Source organism: Haliotis cracherodii, unplaced genomic scaffold (assembly GCF_022045235.1).
Source record: "Haliotis cracherodii isolate W230 unplaced genomic scaffold, xgHalCrac1.p SCAF_1, whole genome shotgun sequence".
Taxonomy (NCBI): Eukaryota; Metazoa; Mollusca; class Gastropoda; order Lepetellida; family Haliotidae; genus Haliotis; species Haliotis cracherodii.
Genome location: NW_027266264.1, coordinates 43,643,917 through 43,661,576, shown reverse-complemented (window position 1 = coordinate 43,661,576; position 17,660 = coordinate 43,643,917). Strand labels below are relative to the sequence as shown.

General features: G+C 37.1%; 1 protein-coding gene across 2 annotated transcripts in view; it reads left to right on the top strand.

The window, feature by feature from the left end:
- Nucleotides 1–17,660, top strand: part of LOC139464624 (zinc finger C2HC domain-containing protein 1B-like) — a 213,324-nt gene that overhangs the window by 9,465 nt on the left and 186,199 nt on the right. For both annotated transcript variants that reach the window (XM_071246160.1, XM_071246153.1), the window contains exons 2-3: nucleotides 6,320–6,375; nucleotides 11,774–11,896. In XM_071246160.1, the coding sequence (XP_071102261.1) occupies nucleotides 6,320–6,375; nucleotides 11,774–11,896 (179 nt within the window). The remainder of the gene's footprint in view (nucleotides 1–6,319; nucleotides 6,376–11,773; nucleotides 11,897–17,660) is intronic.

Below are 17,660 nucleotides of genomic sequence, written 5' to 3'. Positions count from 1 at the left end.
AGTTCCTTTGACCCTTCAAGAAATCGCAAAACCATACGCTTTTCAACCAAAACGAGCAAGCTGGAAACAAGAGAAGACCCCCGTCACCTGATGTGTCACCTGACCTCTACACAATTAGGCCTACCAGTGACAGCGAGGTAAGAATATCACTTTGATGTGTGTATACCTAAATTACCTATATGCTCATTATTACGTTTTCAGAAGCGGAAAGGTAATATTCTAAGAGATTTTTGTCACGCCTGGTGACCTGAATGCTTCGTCAGCAGGCCTATTCATTCTGTCCCACCCTGTTACGACCCTATTGCCGTATCGGCATTGTCGTCAATCTGAGTTTGTCTGTATTAGGTATAACTATTCCCACCACCTATAGGCTACAGAACAATGCTACTTGGCAATATCAAGAAACAAATACGATCTGTCGCCAAACATTGTCTCAACAAGATTACACATTAGGTTTACCAGCTGATTACGAGACCATATGCGTAGAGTAACATGAATATGGGGTACGTCCCAGTGCGTTTCTAAAGTCGGTTGCCAAGTGGAAACGTACTGGAAAAAAAAATTCTCTTTGATTTTTTCCCCATCCGAATTCAAATTAACTGCCATATTTGTTGATAAGTAACTGGATGTCGTACTTCACAATAGCACCAGCACCCGCCAAACAAAACCGTCCCCATTTGAAAGTGAAAAGAAAGATCACTCTATGGATGTGTTTAGTGTTTGAAACAAGTTACTGCAGTAGGCCTATATCTTATTCTATTTAATAGATAATTGGTTATTGGTTTGTTCTGACAACCATTCATAGAAAATGCATTGCAACTTTGCAGGGAAACTATTTATCATCTATTATGAGGCCAGATTTAAAAAAATAAACGTTAACAAACTATAAAAAAGAAGAAATATTTAATATATGATTAATTATTGGACCAGATAAATGTAAAATGTTTACAAAATGCTCATTTACTGTCACCATCGATATATATAAATTATCTTAGAAACTATAAGTAAAACTTGTTGAATATTAAAAAAATATTTGAAATTGTAAATCTTTGTTTGGAAATTTGGACCTCCCAACCTGACATTTTGAGCAAAACGTCTCTAACAACCACCCCCTACAACTCTGTCCTAACTGACTGGAAATAATCACATGCAGATCAACCACATAACCTGTGTTCAGTGTGTTCTAAATGATAACATACCTTATATCATGTGTTAAAAATTCAATTCATAACAAAATACAGTCTGTGTACAGTATAACTTTGTTATATATGTACTTAGACATAAATAAACCATTGTGGTGATTAGGATCAATTACGTCAATTAAGAGATACAATATATTAAATACTGTAATAGGAAAGGTGGAAACAGATGTATATGTCCCAAAGGAATGACCTTAGAACCCCACAATCAAGGAATGGGTAAATCATAATTACAATTCTTTGGTGTTGTTTCCTTCAGCAATCATCTGGAACAGTTTCAGATTAAAATGGTTTTGCATCTTCAATAAGTTCAGACTTATGAAATATGCAATCATTTTTTTAAATGAGTGAGTGAGTAGGATTTTAACCCACTTTTAGCAATATTCCAGGAATATCACAACTTGGGGACACCAGGAATGGGCTTCACATATTGTGCCCGTGTTGGGAATCAAACTTGGGTCTTCAGTGTGACGATCAAACACTTTCACCACAAGGCTACCCCACCACCCTTTTATGTATGAACACTTGAAATAAAGTTCAGAAAACATATAATATGATTTACTTTCATCAATTTATTTTATCATGCATTTTAAGATCTATCATGCACAACAAACAAATCTGACTAGTAAAAAAAATCTCCAGTACCACAAATGTTTATTTGCCAGCAAGTTGTGAAAGCATATGTAACTTGTAAGGTTATTAACTTACATCAGTGATATTGAAACATGCCCACAATATTTCAAGAAGTATTCAAACCTACAGTAATAAACACATCATGTCAACACGATAGAACTATAAACTGTTTTTGTATTTATTGAATTATTAACATGTAATAAAAAGTATGCATATATCATCAATATAAGTTACTTCTTATATAGGCATCCCTCCAGATTGAATGACAAAAATATTTATTTAAATGGTATGATATTTTTTGTAATGTTTTGTATAGTGTGAGTAATAAAAGACACTCTTTCATTTCAGAATCTTTCTATACCTCATAAACAAGAGGTTCACTTTTGGGATTTGCAGAAATAGTTGAAGAATCAGAGAAAAGTTATTCCATCTTGTGTTGTTGAGGTGATTCGTGAATGATTTCCATCTGATGTATGTACTGTTTTTTTCTATGCTCACTAAAATAAACCTTTTTCATTGAAATCTTGTTTTTTGGTCTCTGACAACAATCAGCCTTTGCTGTTTCATTTGATAAGTTTCTGTAATACAGGATGGCTGATGCTGGATGAGGGAGTTGTTGGCAAGGGCAAAGGAGGGGGAAAAGACTGAAAAAATATCACAAGCACTGGCTAAATGCTTAGTGTTAGTGCAGTGGTTGACTATTTCAAAAGTACAGTTCTCTTGTTGACTGAAGCACTGTACCTCACAAGACACTCTAATACTCTAAGTCTTGTAACTCTGCATGAAAATACACACAATTTGCACACAATGAAAATGGATCTCAACACCAGGAATTTCTTCTGACACCTGATACTCTCACCTTTCGCGAACACCTGGTATTATCAGTATTTGATACCGATTCATTAACACATGTTCATGATTTAGTCAGAATCATACAATCGACTCTGTTTTTTTACAGAGATTTCATATGAATATGGAAAGGCTTTTATACTCTTCCATATCATCATTGTGGACCTGAAAAATATTTTTAAAAATGTTACATAAATTTGTCAAAATAATATTTACACTGACTAAATAATTGTAAAAGAAGGTGGTAATAATCTTCAGCAGTGACAGGCATGTCACTGGGTGCCTGAATACAAATATCATCAGTTAACTGTGTACAAATTGTATCAGATCTAAACTTATATATGTCATTCACAGTATACTTTTATTTGTCATCCACACTACACTTTTACAAAAAAAGACAACAATATAGAATATAATAGATATACAAATTTGTTCAAAACAGAAATTATTTGCATATAGTATTTACATTGTGTGCTTATTTATTGTCTCAATATTATTTTCTACCTCATACTGTGAAGCACATTGGATAGCTACTGTACACTATGATGGACTTGGGACCTGTACTTTCTGGGCATCAGTGTCTGGCATGACTTGGCTCGAAACTTCATATTTGAAAGATACAACATAGAAACATTAACACTTTTGTCATCTATATCTCACTATCACAAAATAAATAAATGGTAACTTGATTTTTACATGTATCAATGTACTATAAATTGTGTATGTGTGTAAATTGCATTGAACATGCAATTTGAATAAACTGACGTCCAAAAGAAACTTTACCAACTGAAAATATAAATTTCAGACAAAGTATAATTTTTTTTCCGATGAAGTCTATCTAAAACACATAACCTAAATACAACAATAGTGTATGCAGAGATAACACGCGAAAAAAGTGAAAAATACGTGCACCATGGACAACTGCAAATGCACGTGCGGGTAAGGGTAAAAAACGATTGCAACGGCAAGTCAGACATCCACAGTGATAAAAAAACACAAAAGAAATGCCACGACTCACAGTCGAACAATATGAACGAGCCTTGGATATGGTACAGATGGGAGCCACTCACTCCCATATTGCACGAACCTTCGGTTGCTCCCATGTTGCCGTTACCAACTTGATGCAACGTTACAGACAGACAGGGCTGACCGCTGACAGGCCAAGAACAGGCAGACCCAGGGTGACCACGCCCCATGATGACCGGTACTTGCGTACCTTGCACCTCCAAAATCGCTTCCTGACAGTGACGTCATCGGCGACAAATGCCTTAGGTCACAGGGTTAGTCAACAGTCATTGGCAAGGAGACCATACAGAGGACAGCTATTGACAGCGCAACATTGTTGTCTGCGATTGAGATGGGCCCGGACTGTACGTGACTGGCAGAGGGTTGTCTTCACTGATGAAAGTCGATTCTGTATGTTTAGGGCTGATGGAAGACAACGTGTTTACCGCCAAAGGGGTGAACGAACGGTGATGTGTTGCGTGCAGGAGGTCGTACCATATGGTGGAGGGAGTGTCTTGGTGTGGGGAGGGATCTGTGGGCATGAGAGTACACCACTGGTCATCGTTGACGGAAACTTGACAGCTCAGCATTACATGGATAACATTCTTCGTCCAGTTGTCCTACAGCAGCCACGTGGTGTCATTTATCAGCATGACAATGCTAGAGCCCTTACAGCCAGAATTGTCACTAACTTCCTTGCAGCCAACAATGTCAACGGCCTGCCGTGGCCTGCACGCTCACTCGACATGTCCCCCATAGAACACCTCTGGGACTTGATGGATCGTCGTGTTCGACAACGACCACACTCTCCAGCCAACAGGCAAGAACTGATCTTGGCCCTCCAAGAAGAATGGCGTCAAATCCCACATGACCTCATCAGATGACTGACTTTTTCTGTGCGTCGAAGAGTTTTTGCGTTTATAGAGGCATTTGGTGGTCACACACGCTACTAATGACTTGTTATTGAACGTGAGCGATTGTTTATGTACTCTGCCTATTGTCCATGATTCTGAAAGCTCGAGTTTTGTACCACACCCAACTTCCGGGGGCTCTGACGTCATTCTCGGTCGCAGTATGATTGTCATTTTCAGTGTTGATTATGTTGATATATTGATCTTCTCAATACACTTTACTTCATGCATGTATGTTTTGTTGTTTTTGAGCAAGAGTGATTTCAAACTCTGGTAAAGTTTCTTTTGGACGTCAATTTATATTGTTTGGTGGGTGGGCGATGATTTGGGATATTGACGGGATATTTTGTTGGCTACAAACCAGCAAAACCAGATATCTTTTTAAAATTAAAAATTTATAAAGCCGAAATAAAAACAATTAAACATGTTGCAACAAGATGAATTGTTGTGACTTTTTGCTTCAACAGTCTGAATCAAAATGATTATACATGGTTATTTAAAGATTAGGTACCCCCCCCCCCCTCACACACACACACATAACCATGCAGGAAGTGAAAATGTGAACAAGACAACATCGCAGATATTCATGATTATCAAGTGAAACTATGTACAAATATCACTCTACAACTGCTAAAATACATTTCTTAAATACTACTGTGGTAAGAATAAACAGCAAACTTACCTGACCGAGTTACTTCAACTTTACGGCCTTTGTTTACAAAAACATCCCAGTCAGGGTCTTGATGAGAGTGCTGTCCCTTTAGCCCGTTTCCATAAAAGGATCGTACACCATTCGCTTCCAATCAGTTTTAGCACAGGACCATGTAACTAATAATAGTAACAAAAACAGCCTTCGGCCTCGTCTATGATTTTTGTGTGCAATTTTTTGTATTGTTATTATGATTTAAAGAACCAGCAGGTATCTAAACTCTCACGGAACACGACAGCAACTCAGCAAGAGCCAAAATGCGCAACACAAATGAACGAAGAAGCGCAAATTCATAATTATATGGTCTCCGATACAACGAACCCTTCCAACCATCATCGCGAATCTTACAGTACGTTATCCATGCATTGTTGTTTTCTCCGTCGCGATTTTGTAAAACGAAATATTTTAGAGTAATTGTGCTTAGCGTTGTATCTTGAACAGCGCGGCGCCGAACAAAACAATAGGCTGCGCATCTGAGAAGATAGAACCGCACACCTCTGTCTAATAAAGTCTGATGACGTCATTCCTTGGCACCAATGACATCATATTGCAAGGGGCATAAGCCATGGTGTGTTTATTATGGAAATAGAACTCTCGGTAAATGTGAAAAATATGAACCGATTTTATGAATAAAATAAATTAGATACTTGTGATATTTTCATAGTTTTGCCTCTGAAACTACAAGGTAAATACTTTTCATGATGAAAAAGTACAAGAAAAAAAGGTTTATTTTCGTGTGAACTTGCTCTTTAAGTACTCATTATTAAAATGTTTTCATGCAGAATATATGTGTTTTCAAAACCTAGAAGATACACCTCCAAACTACAAGCTGAGCCTTCTTTGTTGTAACAGTTTTAGTGTCTGGTTGATAAAAGAACATGTTCATATTTTAATTTAGGCCAGTTCTTTTTTAAAATCATATTTGATAGCCACGTATTTCATGCTTTCTTTGTTTAGTTTATTGAACCACATAATCTGCTTTCTCTAAACATATTTTATTCTCTCTTTTCTAGACATTGACAGATATCCATGCAGAAATTGTGGCAGACAGTTTGTTCCAGAGTCTTTGGTAAGATATGGAAATCACATTTGTCTAATTGAAAGACATTAAGGTTGATGTTTCTGCTAGACTAATAACCATGCGTTTAAATTTTCAGTTATTTTTTCACCCAATATGGGGATGCTGTTTTCATTGTGCAAAAGGCATAATTCCTTTAAAAACCCTACTTTTTTTTGCATCACACGCAATATTCCTTCTAATATGGTTATGTTTCACTAAAAAATTCTTAGATTTTCAACAGACATCACTGTCAGCAATCCAAGCCAGTTGTAAGGCAACCAGTATCTTGCAAAACCTGCAAAAACCTTTGTACACGTTGGAAACGTCACTTCTTTCTTGTGTGTGTAAGCTTTATAAAAAACACTATTAATACTAATTAATTATAAAGGGGTCTCAGCCATGACACCCTGGGACCCACATCATTGGTGTATCCTCTGACGAGCGGAACTCTGCACTATTTCATCCTAATGCACAGACTGTGCTGATGCGTCCAACTCAGCTTTTCTCATCTTGCAACCAGTGACAACGAAGAAATTTCAGAAGATAAAGGGTTTTTTAAATCGTCTTACAAGTCCTCCAGTAGGAAACATTCAGCGAGGCAGGAAGGATACAATGACGTTGCATGGTGTTACTGTTAGCATTGGTGAGCAGCCCCACACCAGTTTCCATCTGGACCCTCCCATCATCTTCGACTTGAAAGCCTTCTTTACATCGTCCATCACCACATCCTTACAAGCATGATGGATCGCCAATTTGATATCAGAGTCGATCTCCACATTGCAACAACAGGCAGTGTCCCCTGACACTTGACCAGTCTACACCAGCTCACCTACCTGTCAGAATCTCCCCCATGCTCAGATCATTGTGACAACCAGGGCCCAACTCATCACACTTTGGAGGCTGGCATGCAGTGAAGACACGTGTGGCTGAGCCCAAACAGCAATTACCAGCACTACCGTTATGCGTGTGGAGGTGCTTGCTCTGAGATCATGACACCAAACAGGGTTGACCATTACAGCACGCATATGTACAGGATTATCGGAAATGTTGCTTGCGAGAAAAGTAGTCCCCATATGACTGTCGCTGAAAATGGGTGACTTTTAGCAACAGGATAGAAAGTCTTGAGGTCGTAGATTGCAACTCAATGATTTGTTGTTGGCCAGTCGTGAGGAGGATGTTTTTCCCATTGGTGTATTCTGACTGGACTGCTCTTTCCCAGAGCTTTTTTGAAGAAATTTACCATCTGCTCAAAAATCTTCAGCCACCCATTGCACCGGAGTCATCGTAGGCTTGAACAACCAGGTTTTGTCAACACCCCATCATTGGGACCTACCTTCCTACACAAACATAGTCAATTTCTCATGTCTGCTCAAGGGTATCTGAGCCTGTTTAGAAGTCGGTGCTCTCTCAAGCCATCATGGCTCCGGTGCTCTTCAACAAGAAACATTCAACAAGACATCAACTGTCAGCCTGGCTGCATTGGCCGGCCGATACACTTTGTAATGCCCCTAAGCCAACTATATGATGTCATGTTGCTTCGGAATGAGATTCTTTTCGGTCCCCTCCTAGTTTGTCACTCCCTCCAGTGGAAGACATCAATAATGCATCTATGATATTAGCAAGTTCTCTGAGTAGCAGACATAGTTTACTGTCGTCTCTGCAGTTGAAGACTCCTATGGTAGTCTTGATAGGCAGTCGGTATTAGTGTGTTCTTCTGATTTGCGATATCTGAATTCATAGTTTGAAGTATGGCTGTTGCCAGAATGGTCCGAAGATAGTTGTCAGTAGCTTGGGATCTGTTATCAGTGTGAAGTTCCTTCTATATAGGTATTTATGAAACTTCTTAACCCCAAACACAATGGCCAGGGCTTCCTTTTCTAGCTGGGCATAGTTAGTCTCTAATTGCGTCAATGCTTGTGTCATGTAAGCCACTGGTCTTTCTGATTCATCCTACATAACGTGTGATATGACACACCCTATTCCGTAGGCTTAGGCATCACATGCCGAGGTAAGAGGGCAATGATGAGTGTCATATTGTGCCAAGACACTATTACTTGACAGGTTTGCTTTAAAAATACTTATTGAAGGACTTTTCTTTCAATTTCCATACTAAATTACCTTTCAGCAATGTGTACAGTGGCGACATGTTCACAATGAACTTTCCATACGATGGCCTTCACCTTTTGAAGAGGGTGTAGACCTTCAGCATGGATGAAGTGCCCAAGACACTCAATGGAGCGAGTATATGATTCCATTTTCTGTTACTCCTCCTGGAACTCTATCCACCAAGTCTATTTGCTGTGCTTCATCATCAGTACCCATCAGGATGTCATTCAACAAAATCACAAGCCAATGATTCCCTTGAGTTTCTGTACCATAATACACTGGAAATATCCACATTTCAGTCCCCGCTATATCTGACATACTATAATGATGTATTGTCATGACATCATGTTCTCATGTTTGTTGTCTGCCACTCTTAATGCTTGGCTGCAAATGGCCACACCACTTAAGATATGAAGTAATTAAAGAACTTAGGTATAGTTGGTCCTTCTGTTGGGTTCCATGGGTTCAAAGTAAAGAACATGACATGGGGCTTTCCTTCCTTCCACAACTACCATATTTTCTTGAGTATAGTGCGCACTATTTTTTCCAAAAAACACAGCTGTGTAAAAGGGGGTGCGCATTATACACGCAATAAAAAGTTTAGATGTTTTTTTCCCCCAACCGAAAAACATTACCGTGAGCATGTAACACCGGAAATACCATGTCAACAAATCCATACTGAAGTTCGCAAATTAGTCATGTAATTACAAAGTCTGGCTATAAAAAGTGTTCTATGTATAACTGGTCTTATGTTTATAACTTATTTCATAAATTTTATAAAAAATTCCTTTTAATATTGTCTTAATTAATTTCGTTGAAATTGTGTGTGAAGTGATCGGATGATCGCACAACTCACCGTTATTAACAGCAACCATGGTCAGATTACCACTATTGACGCCTTGAAACAAACTTTAGTTGACAGAGAATGGATTCATATATCATAAATGCCATACTTTGATTCGTTAAAATTCGTACTTGTTATAGTTTGACGATTCTATGTCAACGCGTAGTTCTCGTGATCACGACGATGACTGGTGAAACTTGTTCTATGTGAAAAATAATACCCGGCAATGGCGATCAGCTTGTTATAATTATTTTAAATATATTTAGTAAAAGCTGCAACTAAATAACAAGATATTGGAATATATTATTCCTGATAAAAAAAATAGTTTCAAATACAATTTTGCCAATCCTTTGCATTAAAATCCTTACAGTTATATCATTGGGTGTGTCTTGACTGAATCACCGGTTGATTCCAAGAAAACGTTTGTACAGCTGATTGCTGTTTCCAGCTTAGTTTCTGAGAAAATACACAAGGTAATCTTAATCCCTGGATGTAAAACAAGGCCTAGCAGAACAAAAAATACAATTTTAATGGTAAATCAACATGTCTGGTGATCTTTTTATCTCAAATTTTCAAATTTGTACTGACCAAGTTTCTCATCACCCGTTCGTTTAATGGAATTTGCTGAAAGGGTACGGTGTAAATTTTTCTGCCCATAATATTCAAATTTTCTTTCTTCCAAAATACTGAATCCGCTAGAGGGAAGTGTGCATTATACTCGGTTGCGCACTATACTCAAGAAAATACGGCATGAGAGGTAACTTCTTTGTTCTGTAAAGTCATCTCTCATCTGGTCTCCGGAATAAATTCTCAGTTTCATGCCAGATCGTACAGTTTTTAAACTTGGAAATAAAGGGGAGCAGCTGAGAATGATTAAGTTTGATAATTTAAGGATTATTGCCTATTACAACAGCAATATACGAGTACCACTGCCAGGTTTGCATAACACTGTTGAAGTCACAGAGAAATAGACATATCATTCTTATCTGAAGAAGCTCCAATATTCATACGTCAACATCGTTAATCCAGAATCGCCTGTGACTACAAGTACAAGTACCGCTCATAATTTCATTACCATAGTTAATGTTCAATTAATGAATGTTAAGTTAAAATGTTTAAAATGTTAATATGTGCATGTTGATATCAGTGTTCAGTTCAGGTGAAGTAGTTCCAACACAATAGTCAGCGTAGTCTGTCAGACAGATGATGGTAGACGAGGTTGTCCTTCAGGGATTTAAGGGTCTTCAGGGCATTGATCTAGCAGTAGCAATGCTTATGGGAAGGTGCAGAAGGAGATGCCTTCTCACACAAATATTTGAATACCCACGCATACATAGCTAATGAATATTTGCCATAGGTAGGTGTTCAATATTCCCAATAGTGGGGAATGGAAGGATTTCATGGTCGATTCTGTTCAGAAATGGTCACCACTTTTTGTGTTGGAGAACTTTTTTTCGAGCTGTGTCTGCAGTAACTTCCATCTCAAATGCTTCAGCAGGATAAGTGTGGGAAAGCTTTTCAACTATGTTAATTTGCCATCTTGGTGGTATTTTTGTGGTAGATAAGACTTAAAAAGTACTGGTATGTTTTTTTACTCAGTGTCATATCAATGTTATTACAATACAGCATATGAAAGCTTTTCAGTACATTTGATCTTCTAATACAATAACTATTTAGTAGTTTTGATTTTCTTAAGTGCTTTATCTGTAAACACATCCGCATCGTGTGTACACTCACTGCCATTTAGCTGTAAATTGATCTGTTTAAATTTATTGTATTTTTGTTTTATGTCTTTTATCTATTTGTACTATTACTGAATAACTCTTTAATATCATAAAGCATAATTCTTCTTCTTCTGTGTTTCTGTGTGACTCATTTATATCATAAAACAGTATGCATTGACAGTTCACCACATTCACGGCATATGGCTTATCTATCAATGTGTCCTCCGGGAACAACAGCAGAATTCCTTCGAATTATGACTTTGGCTTTCTGAGGACTTCAAATATTCAAATGTTGTGTCCTTGGCCGATAACTGCTTGGACCATGCTCCTAAATTCTATGTTTGGCTATTTCAGATGAAATTTACAAAGCAAATTTCGTCTGAAATAGCCAAACTGACAGAGGTGAACTTTGGCATGGATGTTGTTCCTTAATTATTATGACATTATTATTTCTTCAAATCCTCAGATTTTGGTGTTAGTTTTTAGTCTTCAGTATTTATGCAGAAAATATTTTAAAGTCATTGCTTACAGCATCTTTTGCTAAGTGGCTGTTATATCCAGGTGAGCTACATTGTCATGGCATTATTTGTTTTACCTTATTATGATGACCTTGTGTTCAATAATGCAAATATTCCAGAAATATTCAGATCAGTGACAGAGTTGTGTCACCCTATTGTTTATGTTTATACAACTGGTTGTGCTATTCATGTGAATCTTTTGTATAATTGCACAGGCAGTACATGAGCGGATCTGTGCCAAGAGTGGTCAGAAGAAAAGGAAAGTGTTTGATTCTACAAAACAGAGGGTTCAAGGCACTGACCTCAACTTACGCCAAGTAAAACTGTCACAGAAGAAGGTAAGACAGCCATAATTATGAGATGTTCATCTTAATGTGAAGGGCACACAACCAGTAGATTCATCTATTTTAAGTTTGATGTCTAACTCACTTTGTTCACTTTGTTCACTATCACTATTCTCAGAATATTTTTTTTTAGTTTCTTCTATAATTGTTTTAACTAAATCTGTATAATCTTTATTTAATAGAAGTGAAGTATTTAATAACCAATATCCGCGTCCTCTTTCTTGATAAATTGTATTGGAGAAAGATAATGTTATGAATGAGTGGTCGCTTTTATATCTGGGTAAAATATTTGTTTCCAATGTCATATTTCTTATATCTTCAGACACTAAAAAGAAGTCCAGCCTAGCTTGTTGTCTTGGGTTTTTCTTCCACCATGTAAACTTCTTTAAGTCTTTATTTAGTTCTCTCCATATATCTATCCTATTTAACGATTCTATTTTTTCCAATACTATCCGTCTTGCTTTAGGGTTATTTATATTTTTAGAATTTTCTAAATCAACTGCAGGATTAAGAATAAGGTTCCAATCACCAACAATAACTAATGAATCATTTTCGAAGTTATCAATATCATCAAATAGATTTTTATAAAAATCAGGGTCATCGCTATTAGGTCCATAGAGATTAGTTAATGTTATTCTTGTACCTTCTAGAGTTATATCAGCTATTATATAATTGCCATTTTCATCTATTTTAGTGCTATGAATTGTTATGTCTACATTATTATTAAACATTATCGCAACTCCTCTAGCATTGGATTTATATGGTGCAATTATGCTTTGTGGACCCCATTCATTCCTCGTAAGAGTAACCTCACTTTTTGAAATGTGAATGTCTTGTAGGCAAACAAGAGATACCTTTCTTTTTCTTCAAATATTCAGTACTTCCTTTCTCTTATTTTTATCTGCTAAGCCGCTGCAATTAGCCGAAATCACTTTTATTTTTTTAATATTAGCCATAATCTACTATTACAAGTTGTAAAGTAATATAATGAACTACAACGGGTACTTGATTTCCATAAATTACAGGGAACATTTTTTTTGGAGAATAAAAAAAGAGAGAGATGAACAAAGAAATATAAATAAATACTGGTGTTCCATAGTGGACAAAGAGGTCCCCTCCCGTTCTCAGTGACAATTTAAATTATTGCTCAAAAGTGCACATCTAAAGTATAACCAATACTGGTAGCCTTTAGAGTGATCTGAAACAGACCCATATCATATATTTAAATGTTATGTAACGTTTCATTATATCTGTGTTGTCGATCTACAAGATAAATTATGTATTACAAATTATCAGGCTCTATATTAGCATAGAGGACATGAATTCAATACAAGAACAAAGAGATACACAAATTCCTCTCTGGCCTTATGTTATTTAAGGATTGACTGTGTATTTTTTTCGGTTCACTGAGGTATGAATCGAAAAACCGATGTGCAAACTGTATGAATCCGCATAGCAGATTCTTACAAAAGTTTGCACATCGGTTTTTCGATTCATACCTCAATGAACAGAAAAAAATACACAGTCAATGCTTATAATTAAATTCGACAACGTAAAACATGTTTTATCTACAATAGTTTAACCCAAAGCAGTTGTATGTATCAAAACAGACAAAAATGACGGCATTGATGAAAATTCCAGGTGTAGGAATACATACAGTGGCGTGACATGAATCAGGTGATCGTTTAATTTATGCACATAACTTGACACGCCTACACAGTCAGTAGCCAATCAACGGAAAGTGGGATTAAAACAATGTTCATTTGACCTGTCAATTAAGGCAAGAGGCGAAAAGACTTGCAACAGTCAGACTGTAACGAACCGGAAGAAATATGTCCGAGAGAATGCGGCTGTTTCATATAACCTGGTCATTTACTGCGTGATTCAAACATTACTTCTCTGATTACGGTAAAACAGTTGGAGAAATGCTAGTTAGAAATGAAACGCGAAGACATGAATGTTGAACCGAGGCGAGCGGGGAAAAAAACTGGCGAGCGAGCCTGTACGTTTGCTGTTTCATTCATTCTCGGCCTTCGGTTTCAAAGGGTAGTTTGGACAATGATTATGCATAAAAAAGTCGCTAAATGTCCTGTGCATGACGATACACGTGAGCAGAAAGGGAATTCCCTCGACTGTAATATTGGGATTCCCCGACATTCCACAGTAATAAAAGTAGTGCGCAGCGGTGGGCGTGACTTAAGTTTTTACATTCATTGGGAAATGAATGCAATAACACGTGACCAATTCAGCTAATCAGAATGCAGGAATTTCCATGAACACAACGAAAATTTAATTATTAACTTATCATCAGAACAATGCTGAATATAGGGTTAAGCCAAATAATATGAAACTAAAATTAAATATTTTGTGGTCAAATTTTGATTTCCCTACAAAGCCAACTAAATTCAAATAAGATGTACTTCCAACTGGTCGAGCTTACCCACTTGCATGTGTGACGCAGATCAATATACCGACATTGGACATGTCACAACTTCAACATGCTATAAGTTTGTATATATTTTCTAGTATATCTATATTGAGTAATGTATCATTAACTCGACTATAGCATGTAAAGTTCACATTATTGTTTAGTTAATAACCATACACGTAGGTAAGTCAACACACAGAAAAGATAACACTTATGGCTGTGCAGTTTCGGATAATAACATCCGGTATATGAGCTCCGTGCTCGGTCAGCCTATAAATGGTATCGCACGTGTTATTGTTTATCAACATACTCTGTTCATATTGTTGCATAGAGATGTTACTGTAAGGAAACTGTTTGAACACACAAATACACCATTAGAACAGCTTCAAAGCCAACTAAATTCATATAAGATCCGCTTCCAACTGGTCGAGCTTACCCACGTGCATGTGTGACGCAGATCAATATACCGACATTGCACATGTCACAACATCAACATGCTATAAGTTTGTATTTATATTTTCTAGTATATCTATATTGAGTAATGTATCATTAACTCAACTATAGCATGTAAAGTTCACATTATTGTTTAGTTAATAACCATACACGTAGGTAAGTCAACACACAGAAAGGATAACGCTTACGGCTGTGCAGTTTCGGATAATAACATCCGGTATATGCCTATAAATAGTATCTCATGTGTTATTGTTTATCAACATGCTCAGTTCATGTTGTTGCATCGAGGCTCGCCCTGAAGATCTTGACAGTCAGATGTACATCAAATATTGACGACGATTTCAAAGCGTACTAACAGTACTTTTGTTTCATAATAAACATATTACCCATATCATGTAAGTTTTAACATATGACAGTTCAGCGTGTCTTCTGCACTATTTGGGCACAAACTAATCGTCCGGTTTGTCTCGGAACTGAATAATCGCTTTAGCTGATGTTGTCCTCTAATCCGATAGTTGTCCAGGCATCTGCGGAAGAACGTCGGTACTGCAGAGTCAAATCCATTCCCCTCTCTAAGATTCGTGTCTGCACTTTGTGTGATTTCCTGAGTTCGAATGCTCGGTTTGCCATCTTTCCCCTCAGCTTTTTAATGATGACTGGCAGGTCTGTGCGAATACTGGCCTTTATTGACCTCAACACTTGACCACTTTTCAACGCTGCTGTGTATATACCCTTTGCCTATCAGATGCAATAACAAATTTGACGACGATAGGCTTCGGCATATCGGGTCTAAACTTATTCGGATCGGTACTTGTTCGAGGTAATCGATGCACGTTAGCGAACAGGATTTTGTCGGCCTCGTTGACCCCAATATGTGTGAAGAGCTCTTTAGTTGCCCCCTCCGCATCTTTTTCATCTGCTATACCGTAAGGAAGCAAGTTGGTTTTTTTGCCACTACATCTCTTGTACCAGTAGTTTGTGTTCAAATTCCTTCTTCATTTGTGAGAGTTTGCTTTTCAACTTTTCAATTTCAGTTTTATTTTCTTTAATTTGTTCGGCGTTAAAGTCAACCGCCTCTAGAATTTCACCGGTTTTTTTGTCAAGCTCCTTAATGTCATGTTTAATAATGTTTATTTCAACCATTATTTCTTCAGTTTGAGCTTTAAGTGCATCTTTTATGAAATTCTTCATGTCAACACTACTCACAGTCACGTCGTGTGTCATTGTGTCATGGTGGTCGGGCTTGCTGGGGTCGATGTTTTCTCCGTATTTTCCGCACTGGCCCTTGCTCTGGTCACGATAAAGTCATCTAAACCTTTCGATTGAGCTCCTGTATCCTGTTTAGTTTTATTTCCTTTCTTATTACCAGACATTTTCTTAGGATTTCACTGGATTACGGGAGAGCTATTTTTTACCGACCGCTCATGAGCGCAGAGCCACAGGAAGTTGAGTTTAAATGTATTTATTGCTATTGCTCAGCCGTTAAACCAAACATTTGGTGATGTTAAACTCTTTTTGAAACAATTTCGTGAACAATCTATAAATATGTTTTATCAGGAATGGCATTCCACTCTAGAAAACAGTTCAAGATATGACTTGTACAGAACGTTTAAGAGTCTTATTCAACCAGAAAAATGCTTATTATCCTCCGCCCCAATGAAGTTGGCAGGTCATATAGAAATGGGTTCCGTCCGTCCGTCCGTGCGTGCGTCCCAAAATCGATTCCGGAGCATAACTCAGAAACTGTTAATATTTCTCTATAAAACTTTGGATGTCTATCAGATTCATGCTGAACTGGTGCCTTTTGCTACTTAGGGATTTTGGAAGTTTTGATTTTTTGTTACCATGGCAACAAGTTGAACATGGTTCTATAAGGGTGGTGTTTGTTTCCGGAGCGTTACTCAAAAACTGTTAAATACTTTCTTACAAAACTTTGCATGTCTACCAGGCACATACTGAACTGGTGCCATTTGATATTTAGCACTTTTAGAAATTTTTACTTTTTAACGTTTCCATGGCAACAAGTTGGACTAAGAAAACAATAAGTGATTGAGTGAGTTAAGATTTATCGTCACATCGGCAATATTTCAGACATATAGTGACGACTCTGACAAGATCAATTTATGCATAAAAATAAAGACATTTTGACATTATAAAAACCTGTCAATGAAGGACAGTAAAACAAACTAGGATATCACAGATATGAATATAAAACTAGCATGGAACAATAAAAAGATGAACAATGCACAAAACATGATAAAAACGGGCTATTGATCGCCAACAACTGAAGGTAGATCACACACTAGGTACTTTTGCTACCTGCATGGACCCCAGCCAGATTTACATCATCGCTTCAGCTGTTGGCGATTATTGACAAGTTTAGCCAAAGTTAAACGAACATATATACTACGAATAAAAACGTGGCTGAAATAAATATACTTTGAAAGACGTGGTCTTACATACCCTCTCAGGGGTACAATAATTTTACACTACTTTAACCCCCTTCAAGGATATAGCCACTAACAATCTCAGTTATTGATTTATTCAACCAATTATAAAATGAATGTATTTATTTACAAAACATAACAATCAAAATTTATGAATTAATTCAATTTCCTTTAAAAAATCAAGAAGAAAATGAGTACTTAACTGTGTAAAAGGTCCTTCATAGCTGAAACTTTGAAATACTTATCCCTTGTGATGGAAAAATGAACAGTCAAGCAGGACATGCTTGACTGTGATTCGTTCATCACAAGGGATGCAGAATGGAGGGTCCTCACCTTTGAAAATATATTCATGAGTATAACGTGAATGGCCAATACGACATCGTCTTAAAATGACCTCTTCAAATCTGGACTGACAACCCAAGAAGGTATA